General features: G+C 44.6%; 1 protein-coding gene across 3 annotated transcripts; it reads right to left on the bottom strand.

The window, feature by feature from the left end:
* Nucleotides 1–707: 707 nt before the first annotated feature.
* SAP30L (SAP30 like) lies at nucleotides 708–12,058 on the bottom strand. Of its 3 annotated transcripts, none has more exons than XM_075164242.1 (4): nucleotides 11,536–12,058; nucleotides 9,518–9,640; nucleotides 7,748–7,846; nucleotides 708–5,805 (listed from the first exon to the last, which is right to left on the bottom strand). In XM_075164242.1, exons 1-4 carry the CDS (start codon nucleotides 11,719–11,721, stop codon nucleotides 5,740–5,742), a joined length of 474 nt encoding a protein of 157 aa, XP_075020343.1. In that variant the 5' UTR covers nucleotides 11,722–12,058; the 3' UTR covers nucleotides 708–5,739. The 3 variants fall into 3 exon arrangements, with proteins under 3 accessions (XP_075020343.1, XP_075020344.1, XP_075020342.1); XM_075164243.1 differs by having other exon boundaries at nucleotides 708–5,786; nucleotides 11,536–12,057; XM_075164241.1 differs by having other exon boundaries at nucleotides 708–5,773; nucleotides 11,536–11,943.
* Between the last annotated feature and the right edge of the window lie 1,478 nt (nucleotides 12,059–13,536).

Here is a 13,536-nt window from a genome sequence, read left to right as displayed (position 1 = left end):
CTTTGCCTATAAGGCTGATGGACAGGAGGAAGAGCAATATGGGAAAAAGAAATGAAACAAAGCACCACATGGAAGAGGATCTTGTAGCTTAACTAACCGAACATTGGGATGCTACACGTCGGCATTGCTCTGGAGTAGCACCCACCTTGTCAGCTGGGCATGCAGCTTCGACTCTGGACAACAGGAGCTGGAGTCACGCGTGAAACGTAGCCAAGGGTGTACTTGAGAAGGAAGCAGAAGCACAGGGTTGAACTAGACATAAAGAAGATTAATTAAGAAACATGAATCAAATGAGACGCTGCACTTGATTGACACGTTCATGATGGGGGGGGAACATCCCCATCATAGAAAAGCCCAACACTCCCCAAAATGCAAGGTCACGTGGCTCTCCAACAACATCCATCTTTCTTGTAAGGCCTTCTTTTTGTTGCATCCAAAAGACTCCGTGTTTTGCATCCATGCAACCCACACAGGTTTGTTACAAAATATCCCATCACCTGAGTTTTCCACTTCAGGCTTGACATATCCTAGTCAGCAGTGCCATTCTCCCCTCCATGTCTGCAATATTTTCAGCCCTGGGGAGGTGGGTGGGAAATGGCAGTGAATCAGAGAAGCCTGGCACAAAACATCCATGCAAAGCAAAACCCCATTGGTTCTGGAGCCAACAGTGCTAAGGGCAGAAAGGCAAACAGAAGGGAATGTAGGCCTTGTTGCTAGATAGATCATTTATTAAAGTGAAATTCAGCATTTTATCTTTGTCAGACAGTACAGAGTTAAAGTCTCATACACAGTGGAAGCAGGACATTTCCTACACCTCAGAGAAATGAGTTCTACAGTTTTTGCTATAAGTTACTAAGTTGCTTTAACAATACACAGCTATATTACACAGTTAAAAATACAAGGTGTCCAAAACATTTGGCATAAGATCAGCACAATACATGGAGGCCAGAAACAGAAGAGGGAACACAGTTTTTCTCTCCCAGTAAGCCCGCTAAGACTCCAAGCCATTCTGCAAGTTACCTGCTATTCCCCTGCCCTGCACTCTAGCTGCCGAGCAGAGAGCTGTGGCCAGGACAGAAGCAAACCCAGCCCCGACAGGGCTCAGCTAAGTAAGAGGCTCCTGGAGCCTGCTGATGTACAGGATGGCCTGCAGAGTTGCTTGCAAGGGAAGTTCAGGTTTAAGGCAGGAGCCCCCCCCTCTCCCCACACTTTCTTCAACCATTTAATTCATTCCAAACAGATGTGTTCACAGGCAAGTCAAAGACGCGAGACCAGGGATAGCTGTGAAAAGTGCAAGGAGTATCTTGCATCGTAACAGTACATTTGCGCTTTGAAAGTGGAAAATGAGAACTCCCTAACTTGGTAAGCTAGAGATGGCTAAAGGGCACCAGTGACAAGAGGAGTGAGGCACAAGAACATTCCTTCACCTTTGGGACTCTTCAGTCAATACTCTGGGCAGTACAAGGACTCCTTTTGTACAGGAGGCTAGCTTGCCTTACCCACTCTTTTAAACTGTAGAGGCAAAGTGACTCTAGTGCTCTGGGGAAGTATAACGATCTGCAAATTTAAATAAACAGTCCCCCAGCAGACCATTTCTCTCCCGTCCAACTCCCTCTTACTGCTGAAGATCTCCCATTGCTATTTACATTTGGCTCAACCAAAAGACGTAAAGTGCACAGCTCCCCCCTTCTTCCCCCTCTCATAAAACATCCATTACAAGAGCTAACACAGAACAAATCTTCCTCCACGTTGCTAACCGTGGAAGTGTGTTTTGTTCAGTCTCTGTGGCCCGTGTCCTGTTTCATCTTCTCTGTGCCATCGTGACCCGCTTGAAAACTTGCACTTACTGTGGATTATTTTGGCTCTTGATTTCAAAGCCTCTCTGAAGCCAGCTTGCACTTAAAAGTAACTTTAAATGCCAGACTTGATATGTTTTGGTCAAGTCTTGCACTCTAGACTATCTAGTGGTTTACAGCCACGTTTCTAAGGAAAACTGGGACACCAGAGTACTGGGGACAAGTGGTACAAACCTGCCCGCTCTGCTTTTCTCAGGCTGAGCATCTGAAGTGCCTGGCAAAAGAAACATTAGCTTTTAACGCAATTGTTTACTTCAGTTGATATACAATGTTCTTTCATATGCAGAAATTTAAAAAAACCTGCATTCTAACACATCCTCCTTGGATATATTTGCACTTTTCAGCCATCAGATTGCCACCAACTCAGGTCTTCGCATGCTTCCAACTCCCTTCAGTTGAGCTCAAGCCAATAACTACCAGCAATGATTTTTTCTTCTTCTTCCCTTAAAGTGAGCAGAGGGTCAGCATACAGGATGAAATTAACCCCGGAAGAGATGTTTCCGCATTATTTGGATTTCATACTAATGGCTTTGGATCTATTCAGAAGTGTAATTAAGTTAATGCAACTCTTCAATGAGAATTGAATTAGGCTATGTAATTGAATTAGGCTATATAATGGCTGGAGGGCTTCAAAGATGATTCCTCTGCCCTAGGGTGAATGTCACCTATGCAGGCTTGTAATAAATAAGCTTCCACTATTATAAATGGAAGATGACATCTGGTCATTCTCCATGCCCCCAAGGCTTGTGCTCCATGGTTCAAAGCTAGACAGAATTTAAGGCCCATCTGTGAAAAGCAAAATGTAAAGGAAAAAAAAAATCTTATCATACCAGCCAAAGCGATTTGGGTCTTCCACCTTTCCAACAAGTTCCATCTAAAAGTGCTGAGAAAATGTCCCACCTCATAGCTTCACAAGTGTGAGGTTCAAACACATTTACTTTGAAGTTTAAACCAAAAAGTTGGAAAGTCTTTTTTAATTGGCATGCAGCATAAGGAATCAAATACACAGAATGGTATTATACAGAACGACAATTGCATTGTTGCGTTTTCTGGTTATTTAGACACTAAATGCTTTTCAAGAATCACAGGCACCCTGAACATGGATATTGCTACTGAATTGACATGTGATTTCAGTTTATAGCATGGGAGCCAGAAAGTGGCTAACCCTTCCAACAAGACATCGGCTTTCTTTTGCTCAAGGCGTTTTGCTCTAGCTAAGTTGAGAACAAGGTAATAAGGCATTTGCAAAGGTTTATAAGGCCATGGGGTCCGACAGCCAAAGATTCTTCTGCTTCTTTGGTGTCTTCCACCTTATAAACAACTGCTAATGGCTGGTAAACATCTCTTCATCATCACGCTTCACTAAGAATTTTTTCAAAAAAGTATAATTGCTTTAAGAGTGAAACCAACAAGGATCACATTTCATATCAATTGACCATTTTCAGGAAAAAAAAAAAGTTTCCTGGATACCACCTCTGCACAAAAGCATTCCAGTGAATACACCTGAACAGATGGAACCTGCCACCATATTTCCTTGAAAACAATCATTTTGCTGCTGGCTGCTAAAACACCCCAACAGATTTATTTACTCTTAGAAATAAAAGAAAACAAAATACAAGAACAAAAAAGTAAACCCCAAACAAACTACATTTTTACAGTTTTGGTCTAGAAGTTACAATGAGGCATAACCCTCTCAACTCAGAAACTCATTTTCCCTTGGTAATATCCTCTGATTACATGAGCACTTTGAAGATTAACATGCAGTCAGAGAACATACCCTTTTAGCTATCTGTCCTGAATGAGAGAAGCCAGATCATGTCGACTGATGTGGGAATTACTCCATCCTTTCAATAAGGAAAGGACCAGTGTAATTAGGAAATTTTTAAACATTCATGGAATACCGACGCAAAACATTCTCTCCTCATTCCTTGAACCTCTCTCCTGGCTGATGTTCTTAAAATCCATACAGAATCGAACAAGGAAATGCTGAAACAATCACACTCCCCAAAACTTCACAAATGGGACGTGTACCATAACGGAGTATTTCTGCCTATGACACAGGACTTAGACATGTTGAAGTTTGTTGAACATGTTTTTGGAGTATTAGCAAACACTTCAGAGCTGATGTGAACAGCTTGCTTTAAACTGTGACTTGATTTTTAAAGAGACCCTGGGAGAGCTTCAACAAGAGCTTCACTACGTGAACCCTTCAGGCCTTACAAAACATGATGCAGTACTAAGCTGGGATCATGATCTGTGTGTTTAGCTCTTCAACAAAGCTTCATCCAGTTTTGGAATATTAAAACCTGCCATTGACAAAATGCTAGCCAAAGTTTTCTACTGTTCAGTTCGTTGATTAAGGCTTAAGTAATACTCTCTATGTGGAGTCTTGGCATCTTGTAACAGAATGGAGACATTGGTTAGGACAGCAAAGAAATAGAGTGGTGCTCTAAATCATGAGATCCCCTTGAATAGAATTTGAGGTCACTGGAGAACAGTCAGTCACGACCAACACTTTTATAAGCTCCTTTTGCCAAAATAACCACTGTGTTATTTGTAAGGACACCTTGGCTTTAAATAACAAAATCAGAGCGATCTCCTCCTACAGCGTCCCGTTAAAGAGTACCAGCGTGCCACCCTCCACTCACACAGCTCTTACGAAAGCACACGTAATGCTCACAAAAGGCAAGTGCTTCAATACTTTTTGCCCTCTGCAAAGACAGGTGAAATGCATCATGCTCCAGTCAGTTCACTACCCCAGTTATGGGGCACACCCATTAGCATTAGTCTGCTTTATACTAAACAGAGACTGCTGAGCCCACTAATCCACACAGCAGTTTTGTGACACCTGCTAAAGACTAGCTTCAGTATAAAATTCACATTACTTGTGACTGATACCTGATCTGACACAGAGATTAACAGACAGATGTCTTAAGCCATTGTTTCACCTACTATCACCGAGCCTTGAATACAAGGGAAATACATATAAGTGAATTAAATGAGCATTTCTACCAACATGATCAAACCCAGCAAATAAGCTGTATTTGCCTTAATACCACATTCTGAGGAAATGCAGAAGTTTTTAAATGCTGACAGACAATTAGTGAGTTCTTAAATAAAAGAAATTAGAAAAAGAGATTGCAGAGAGTTGTTTGGCATCCATGTCGGAAGGGGGCGGGAGGAAAAATGGTTAAAAAAAAAATCTCAATTTTGGACTAGTCAAGTAGTGTACACTGGAGTAGATTTGGTGAGCTGGAGCATTTGTAGAAGTTTGGGACTTGAAGCACTGACTCAAGGCAAGACAGAGCATGTGTAGGTGGGGAGCAAGCTTCAGACAAACTTCTGACCCATGCACCTCAATAATGAATTTTATCTCTGCTACTATTCCAGTCCTGCGCCAAGACAAACTGCATGGTGGTTTGTGATGCAGTCTGAATTCAGTGAAAAATTTCCATCTGTGATCTGAATTGCACTGAGATGCAGATTTCCAGAAATGGTTTAAAACACTGAGTTGACAAACTCCACAGTCCTACAGGTTTACTTGGTTTCCCCATTATCCTCATTTCTTTATTCCAATGCGACTTTGAAATGAGGGGAAGAAGTCTTCAGAAACATGCTGGGCACATGTTTTCAAATAATCCTGATAAGAATGTCTGTATCTTTTTTGTATCCAGACTTACTGCATTTTAAAAAAAATTTACAATATACTTCAACAGTTTTTATATACCTAAAATGCACAATACCATCTGTTCCTTCAAGGTCTCTCTTATTCCAAGTTATGTTAATCTTCATTCTAGTTGCTTGCTACCTTCTGATTTCTGGTCCAGCCTGCTCTTGTTGTTCTTCACCATATAGATGAAATATGCAAGCGTCTCTTTCTCATTCACAGGAATATTCCTGAAGTGACGACTGACAGTCTAGAAGGACAACATGTAAAGAGACAGAAATTCTGAAATTAAAAAGTAGAAATAATCAGAACAGGGTTTCTCTTCACTTTCCAAAAACGATTTTATGGTCACTGAGCGTAATATACTTTTAGTCAAACATGCACCAATTCAAACTGTCAGTCCTCATTTGCCTCTCTCTCTTTACAGCTGGAATGTGTGTATGAACATAGCACAGTCTTGCTATGTCAGCAGTATTTGCAGCCAACCTACAAGCGGAATTTGGAAGCCAGAATGTCCTCCTGCCAAAGCAGCATAGCCTCTCCTAAGCGGCATTTCATGCTGAGATTATTTGGAGAGCAAGTTTTCCCTGCATCTCAGTATTTTAAAGGAGAGTGTCAGAAATATTGAAACACTCTGCTGTGTGAACCAGATGTAGCAAAGTTTTAGAGTCCAAAGGAAAACACACTGGATAAGTTTTCACTGGAAGGAACACCAGGGGCTTTGCAATGGGAGGGTTAGGATTTGGTTAGGGCTACCCCTCTCTGACACTAGCATAAGCCCTAAACCATTAGCTGCTTTTTCCTCAGAAAATGAACGTAGAAAACATGTTGGAGCTGGATGAGATCTGCTTCTCATATGGAAGCAGTTCTTTTTTGGTACCCAACACAGCTCCAGAACTGGATGTTGATGCAGGCTGAGCAATAAGTCACTCCAAGAAGATTTATGGAAGTTTGAGTTTTCCTTACGGTGGGGTAGCAGCAGGAGTCTAAGAGCCTCAGGCAGCAGTGATTCAAGCATGGGAGCTGGACGAGGATCCAGCGTAGGGTCAAAGCTGCTCAGACTTCACAGGAAATCTGGGAAGTGTGTGACAACTTTAAGTTAGGCTCCCTTTATTTTCCGCTTGCATAGTAGTTTTTTTTTTTTTTTCCACTCCTCCTGGGCACATTCATGGTAAATTGCCTAAGTAAGTAGTCCTTTTCGGCAGGAGGTAGCTGAGAGACTATGAACTGGTTAGTTAGAACATGACAAATCAGAACTACTAATGAGGACATACACCCACCCTGCTTCATTCAACTTACTCCTAATGCACTACACTACGCATTCTCTATATTCTGTATATTCATTCCCTAGTTTACTTTGAAAGGGAGCAAGACAGTGTCTTGCTGTCTTTTTTGGTCTGCCGATTGTTGTTCTTTAAAGCAAAAGCAAAACAGTTAGTTTTGGGCAGACAGTTGTGAAAGCCTCAGCTTACAAAAACAACCTCGTTACCATTCAGTAACTGCTACAGTTTTTTCAAGTTTAGAGAAGACTTTTCCCACAGAATGCCTTCAGATCAAGTCAGGAAAGAGAGCAGAGCAGATGCACACCAAGCACAACTAGCCCAAATAACAAAGAGTTACAGAGAGTTCCTTTTTAACAAGTACCCCATATGGTGAGAAAGCAGCAGTAGAGGCCGTTAAGGAAAGGGCCTTTTATTGACTTAATACAGAATCATAATACATCAGGACAAGGTAGGGAAATAAGGAATCTGAAGTCATGGTCAGTGGTTTTGCCTTTAATAAGAAGCAATTCCAACCAGTTCAAGTGCCTGTGAGGAAAGAAAAACTAATAGGGGCACTTAAAGTGACTAGTAGTGCGTAAGTCTGAATTTCACTACAACAGCCATCTTCAGTTAACACCTAAGCCACTAAAAACTAGGTTCTGCTTCTGCTCCCTAAAGGTAATGGATTGTGGCTATGAACAAGGAGGGAAAGGAAGCAGAGAAAAGCAAGTTACTAAAACATGCTTTCAAAAGCCAGCTTCCATGTATTCCATGACTGTCTCAGGTGAAAGAAAGCACTTAGCTTTCTGTTGGCGTCATCCCCTGACACCTTTCGCAGAGCACACAGTACATACTAGCGAGAGAGTCACTACAAGTATTAGCGTCCAAGAAATGTGCACTTCAGCAGACGAGATAAAAAGTTTTTCAATAACAGAGATGATACTACCTCTGTCGTCACTTACTTCTGCTAGCTGAGCCTTGTTGAGTCCAGGCCTAGTCTGCAACTTATAATGTCTCTTGTAACGTCGCAGAGTGTTCACTTGGAGCTGGAACAAGTCAACCTGGAAGTGATGCAGAGAAGAGGGGATGAGCACTACCTTTATCTTCTATTAGGCAGAAATGTAGAATTATCTAAAAATAACTATTTCTTCCTCAACAGGACTGCTCCTTGCCTGCATTCAGAACCACATCAGCTTGCCTTACTGACAAATCTAAGTATATTTTGTATTTGTTAGTGCTAGAGGACCAAAATAGCCTCAGGGAAATACAAAATTTTGTTCTGGTTCACATGCTGTCAACAGAATTGCTGGCCAATTTCTGCTCTCAATTACACCTCTGCAACCTCCAAGCAGAGGGAAACCTTTTGTTCCCACAAGGTTTAAAAAGCTCACACATGAAATACCAATTTAGCAGGCACTGAACAAATGGCTTTTGACATAAAACAGAGTACAGAGACAGAGAAGAAATGAAATTCAAATACTTCAATGGGAAGTGCACTGTTTAAAAGCAAGGGTGGTGGTGGGGGAGGTTACAGGAAGGAAGATGAAGATCATGTGGAAAACGCCAGGTTTCAAAGACAAAAGGAATCTCTGCTGAAAACCAAGAAGAAAATGACATTAAAACTGACACACTGCAGAGTTCCCTATTCACCCTATAGGTGACATGCATCCCTCAGTCTTTAACTAACAAATACCCTGCATGCTCTACAGCACTAACATTGTTAGATGCCAGCTGGGTTTTCACCAATCATCCCGGCAACTAAACGTAAAGCCTGTATGGGAAAGTTTTGACAGATAACCTTGTAGAATGGAAACACAAACAGCTACAACAAAAGGTCAGGTATCCTTAAAAAAAAATGAATCAAAAACTTGCTACTCTTTCAACACCTCCACACAGCAGGTGTGTGGACACAGCTTTGCTGGTAAAACGATTCTTGGTGGCTTTTTTTTCCAGAAATAAAACGCTTTTTGCCAATAGGGGTGGCATTTCCAGCAGAGGGCTCTGCTGACATGGCCAGAGCTCAGCTCCTCCATGAACATCACCTCTGCACAACTTTTTGCAGCGTCAACAGTACCAGAAACATCACCAAAGAAAATACAGAACACAGTGGCACAGAGAAGAGATTATTCTAGAGTTCTGCAACACAGAAAAAAAAACCAAAACAAAACAGGCCTATTTCCTGAAAAAAAAAAAGATGTTACGAATTATTTGAATGTAGTTTTAAATAGTGCCAAAAATACCATATAGGCGAAGGTCTGGAAAAGCTTAATAACTCTGGATATCATATACCCAAACATAGAGAGACTGACCTATTGGATTCTCTAGTGCATTTGCAAAATGATGCATGCTAGGTAACAAAGAACCATATCAGGGCCTCAGTCACCACTGAAAATAACTTATTTTTACTTTTAAAAAAGAATTAGTATCAAATACTGTTTTAACAGCTCTCTGTTTGGAAGCAGTACATACATGAAGCTGTGCAGTTACCTTATCATACCTCTTTTTATAGAAAACTTTACATGGGCAAAGAACTCATACAGAGATGAAGGAGAAAACTAGGATATTACACAACAGAAAAAAGTCATCTTGAAAACCGGGAGAAACTCCATAGCAGTTTCAGTGGAGTTGCAATTTAAAATTTAAATATTTCCCAAAACATGAAAACATCCAAGTCAAAATTCAACATGCTCAAAATTGGTAAAGCATCCTACGCTCACTTGGCACCTACTAACCTCTGGGACATCTGTTTCGTGCTCAGGAGAGTCACCTCCATCATCACTTGTCTTCCTCTTTCTTTTGTTTCGGACACTTTGAATGAAGTTCTTGTGAAAGTCACAAATATACAGATGTCTCACCTAAGAATCAGAAGTGGTGAAAAAGCAATCAGAACAGGTACTGTAGAAACAGCATTCAACAGCAGCCACTTAGACACCAGTATCAGAGAGTGCATCCCTCATGACAGGCATGATTGACTGCCTCATGACATTAAGGAATTTCTAATCTTGAACTCCAGGACTGATATCATACTCTTGTGTTAGAAATAATTTACATTACAAAGACTAAAGGCAAGGAAAATGAAGGACTCAAGAGCTCCAGTTGAACCTGAACCTTTGTAGATAATATATTTCTTTTTTATGGTTGCAATCACATGTCAGAAAAAAAATAGGTAATTGTCTGGAGGAAGTGCATTTGCTTCAGGACTTACTATCAGGTAACTACCAAGAAAAACATCATTCTGTTCCACTCTTGTGAACTTTCTGGTTTAAATAGTACATAGATATTAATGCAAGTGTTTCAAAATCTAGATAAAATAAAAGTTGGCTAATTACCTCAATTAAAGCAAGCAAACCAAAAGCAGAAATCTCTTTCCTATAGCTTATCCTGCCATGGAACCCCCTTTTTAAGAGATACTATCTCACTAGAATTAGCATATATACAACAAAGGACCACAAAAGATCAAAATTATTTGGTACCTGTAAGGCAAAAATGTCTTCAGATGACACAGGCACCCTACATTTGAAATCACTTTATGCAGCCCGCTTCATACTTACCCTTCATTTTGAGTTCATTAGTCTGATTTCCTCTTTTTATTTCCAAAGCCTTACATCTGTCAACAAGGAATTATTTCTAAAATGAAAGAAATGACTATACCACTAGACAAATCTGCTGAGGACTACAACCAGGAGAAATACTCCATTTTTTAAGAATAAGTTTATATTTCAAATCGAGTCACTCTCTTCCCGTGACATGATGTATTTCAGCTGTGCAAAAGGGACCTAATCAACTGGGGAAGCTGCCAGACAGGCTGACTCAAAACTTCACCTTTTTTTTGTTTTTAATGGTTTTAATCTTTAAAGATCAGGTACGAAAAGCATGCAGAGCAGAATTCCATTAACCGAGTCACTTCTGAGACACTCCTTCTGTAGTCTTGACAGGCTGCTCTGCTCTAACTATTTCATTACTCAGCAAACAACCTGTTTCTATCTTGAGCTGACAGCTGTCACTTAATGTCATTGAGCGGTCAGCAGCAAATTGGGCTGTTTAGTGCCAACCAGTAAACAAGCGTGCAAGTGCCCTCTTTAGGAGGAAGCACACCTCGCCTTTCCAGTTAGATGCAATAGTTCATTTTTAATAACCTGCTTCACTAGAACATGAATTCTTACCAATTCAAAAAGTAACATCAGTGACACCTAACTGAAATAGTAACCCATATCGTTGATTTCACCTAGGAGCATCAGCGGTTTTCAATACGAAATTGAAATTAAAATACTACTGCTGCCTCTGAAACAAAGACGCTCCTTTGCTCCCCTGAACAGCACCTGCTCCCCACCGCATGAGAGCTTTCCTCCAAACACGGTTTTTAGTGCTGCTTCATTCAGCCTCACGAGATAATCAGTGCCATGAGGAAAAGCCGCATCTTTACCCAGGCATGTTCTCCTCTTACCCTAGCGTAATATCACTGAAGATAGGAAAACGGGGTCCAGAGGAACCGAGTTTGCAACACAAACCACCGCACCACGCACCCCCTCTCCCCGCAGCTTGTAGGGATTAGCGAACCCCCAGGGCAATCGGAAAGCTCAACTCGCCCGGCGATCAGCAACTTTCCGCCGCCCGCCCGCGGCGCACGGAGCGCGGCCTCCCCGGGAGGGACCGCAGTGCGGTGGCGGGCCGGGGACGGCGAGGCGCGCCCGGCCGGCCCCTCGGCGGGGCTCGGCGGCGGCGGGCAGGACCGGCGGAGGCCGCAACTCACACTTTTGTCGATGTCCAGCTTCAGCTTCTTCTGCGAGATGCTCTTCTGGATCCTCTTGCTGAAGGACGCGTTGCCGGCCGGGCGCACGCAGCGGTCCCCGTCGTCGATGAGGCAGCAGCTCTGGCCGTAAAAGGGGGCGGCGGGCGGCCCATCCCGGCTGTCCTCCTCGGTGCTGAAACCATTCATCGCCCACCTGCCCGCCCCTCACCCCGCCCGGGGAGCCGAGAACCGGGGAAACAGCCGTCGCCACCGCCGGGCCGCCCCGCGCCCTAGGGGGGACCCCGCCGCCCGGCGCCCCCGCGGGGGCCCCCCACTCTTGCAGGGGCCCCCTCAAGGGGGGACCCCCCTCAGCGCCGGCGGAAGGGGCCGCGCCGCCGGGAGGGACGGAGGGAAGGCGGGCCGCCCGCCGCCGCCCCTCAGCGGTGGCCGCGGAGGCCGGGCCAGGCCGGGCCGCCCAAGCGCCGCCGCCCGCGGGGGAGCCGGGACCCCGCTCGCAGCGCTCACACACACACACAAAAAACCGCCTCCCCGGCAGCGGAAGTCCCGCCCCCCCGCCTGCAGCCGGAGCGCTGGTTGGGCGGGGCGGGGCGCTCTGCCGCCATTCCGCGCGTCTATTGGGGGGAGGCTCTGCCAGTCTGCCGCCACCGCTCGGCCCCGGCCCGCCTCCGCGTTGGCACGGCAGCCGGAAGGTCGCCGGCAGAGTGGCGCGCGAGCGCGGGGAGGGGGGGCGCGCGCCGTTGCCAGGGCACCGCAGTGTGTGTGTGTGGTGTCCCGACCGCGGCGGGCCTGGCGGGGAGCGGCGAGCCCCGGCCGCTCGCCCGCCTCCTGTGAGGAGGGCTGGGGAAACTCGGCGTCTCCCTTCGCCCCGGGCGCTGCCGGAGAGGGTGCCCGGCCTTGGCCGTCGGGGACCGTCCCCGGCCCCGCCGGTCTTCGGGCTTCCTCTGCTCCCCGGGGGCCCGCATAGCGAAACACAAGCCTCCGGCCGCCACACTCCCCCGCCTCAGCCTCTGCACCACGGGCTCCTAACCCGGGTTTCTCCAACCGACCAAAGCTGAAGCAGTATCGCTCCGGTAACAGCGCGACAGCCAGCCAACGGCCAGCCTGGAGCGGCGGCTCCCGCCCGGTCCCTTGTAGGTAACTCATGTCGACACACTCCACAAATGCCTGTTCTTGGCTACATCATCACATAAGGCTCCTGACGCCGTGTAGGTAGGAGTCCCTGGCTGAAATATTGCTAAAGATTTTTTTTTTTCCTAATTACAAGGCAGGGATAGTGAAAAGAGTGGACCTGGAAAAGTGTTTCCTAAAGCAATCTGACTTGAAGCTTTGCATTTCTTTCACCTTCAGGAAAAAAAAAAGTAAAAAAGGGGGAAAAAGGGTGGGGGGGAGAGAAGTGAGGGGAAAAAGAAAGAAATTCCTGCTGATCTGTGGAGAAAACATGCTACTTCTGGAAATGCTGTCACCTCTGTAATACCAGACAGCATATGCTATTGTCAAAGGTGCGTGGGCAGCTGTAAAAGGAAAAGGATTTTATCTTCCTGAAGAAAAGACTTTCTGCACAAACAGAAAAAAGGTTCTATAAACTAAAATTACTTCAAAGTCTGAAATCCCGCACGTGGAACAATGCGTGTTAGCACGGGATGAACTGCTGAATCACACACACAAAATACCTTTGCAAGAAAGACTCCTCAAAGCCCTTGGTCATCAGATCAGCCTGCTCCACGGTAACACTGACACAGGCGTCTTGCAGCTGTTCTGCCTGCCCCACAAGAAGACTAAGAAAAGCTAAAACATATATTTTCCAGGCAGTCCTTGCAATACCAAACATGTCTCAGAATAAGTCTGGAGGGCAGGGACTTAATACTCTTCCTCAACAGTTCTGCCTCTTAGTTTTTATTGCTGGTACACTCAAGCAATTACCTATTCCTGTTTGTCCGCGTGACTACTAGAGAACCACAGTGCTCTCTCCTGGGGACACTGCTCCCAGAAGTCAGCCACTCC

This window comes from Calonectris borealis, chromosome 15 (assembly GCF_964195595.1).
Source record: "Calonectris borealis chromosome 15, bCalBor7.hap1.2, whole genome shotgun sequence".
NCBI lineage: Eukaryota > Metazoa > Chordata > Aves > Procellariiformes > Procellariidae > Calonectris > Calonectris borealis.
Note: the sequence above shows the minus strand (reverse complement) of the source record. Positions and strands in the feature narration are given on the sequence as shown.

Excerpts from the sequence above, each read along its gene's own strand:
- SAP30L (XM_075164241.1), bottom strand. The coding sequence starts at position 11,721 with ATGAATGGTTTCAGCACCGAGGAGGACAGCCGGGATGGGCCGCCCGCC. Across the intron at positions 9,641-11,535 it reads AGCTGGACATCGACAAAAGT|GTGAGACATCTGTATATTTG; the intron begins GTGAGTTGCGGC and ends TCTGATTCTTAG. Across the intron at positions 5,774-7,747 it reads ACAAGGCTCAGCTAGCAGAA|ACTGTCAGTCGTCACTTCAG; the intron begins GTAAGTGACGAC and ends TTGTCCTTCTAG.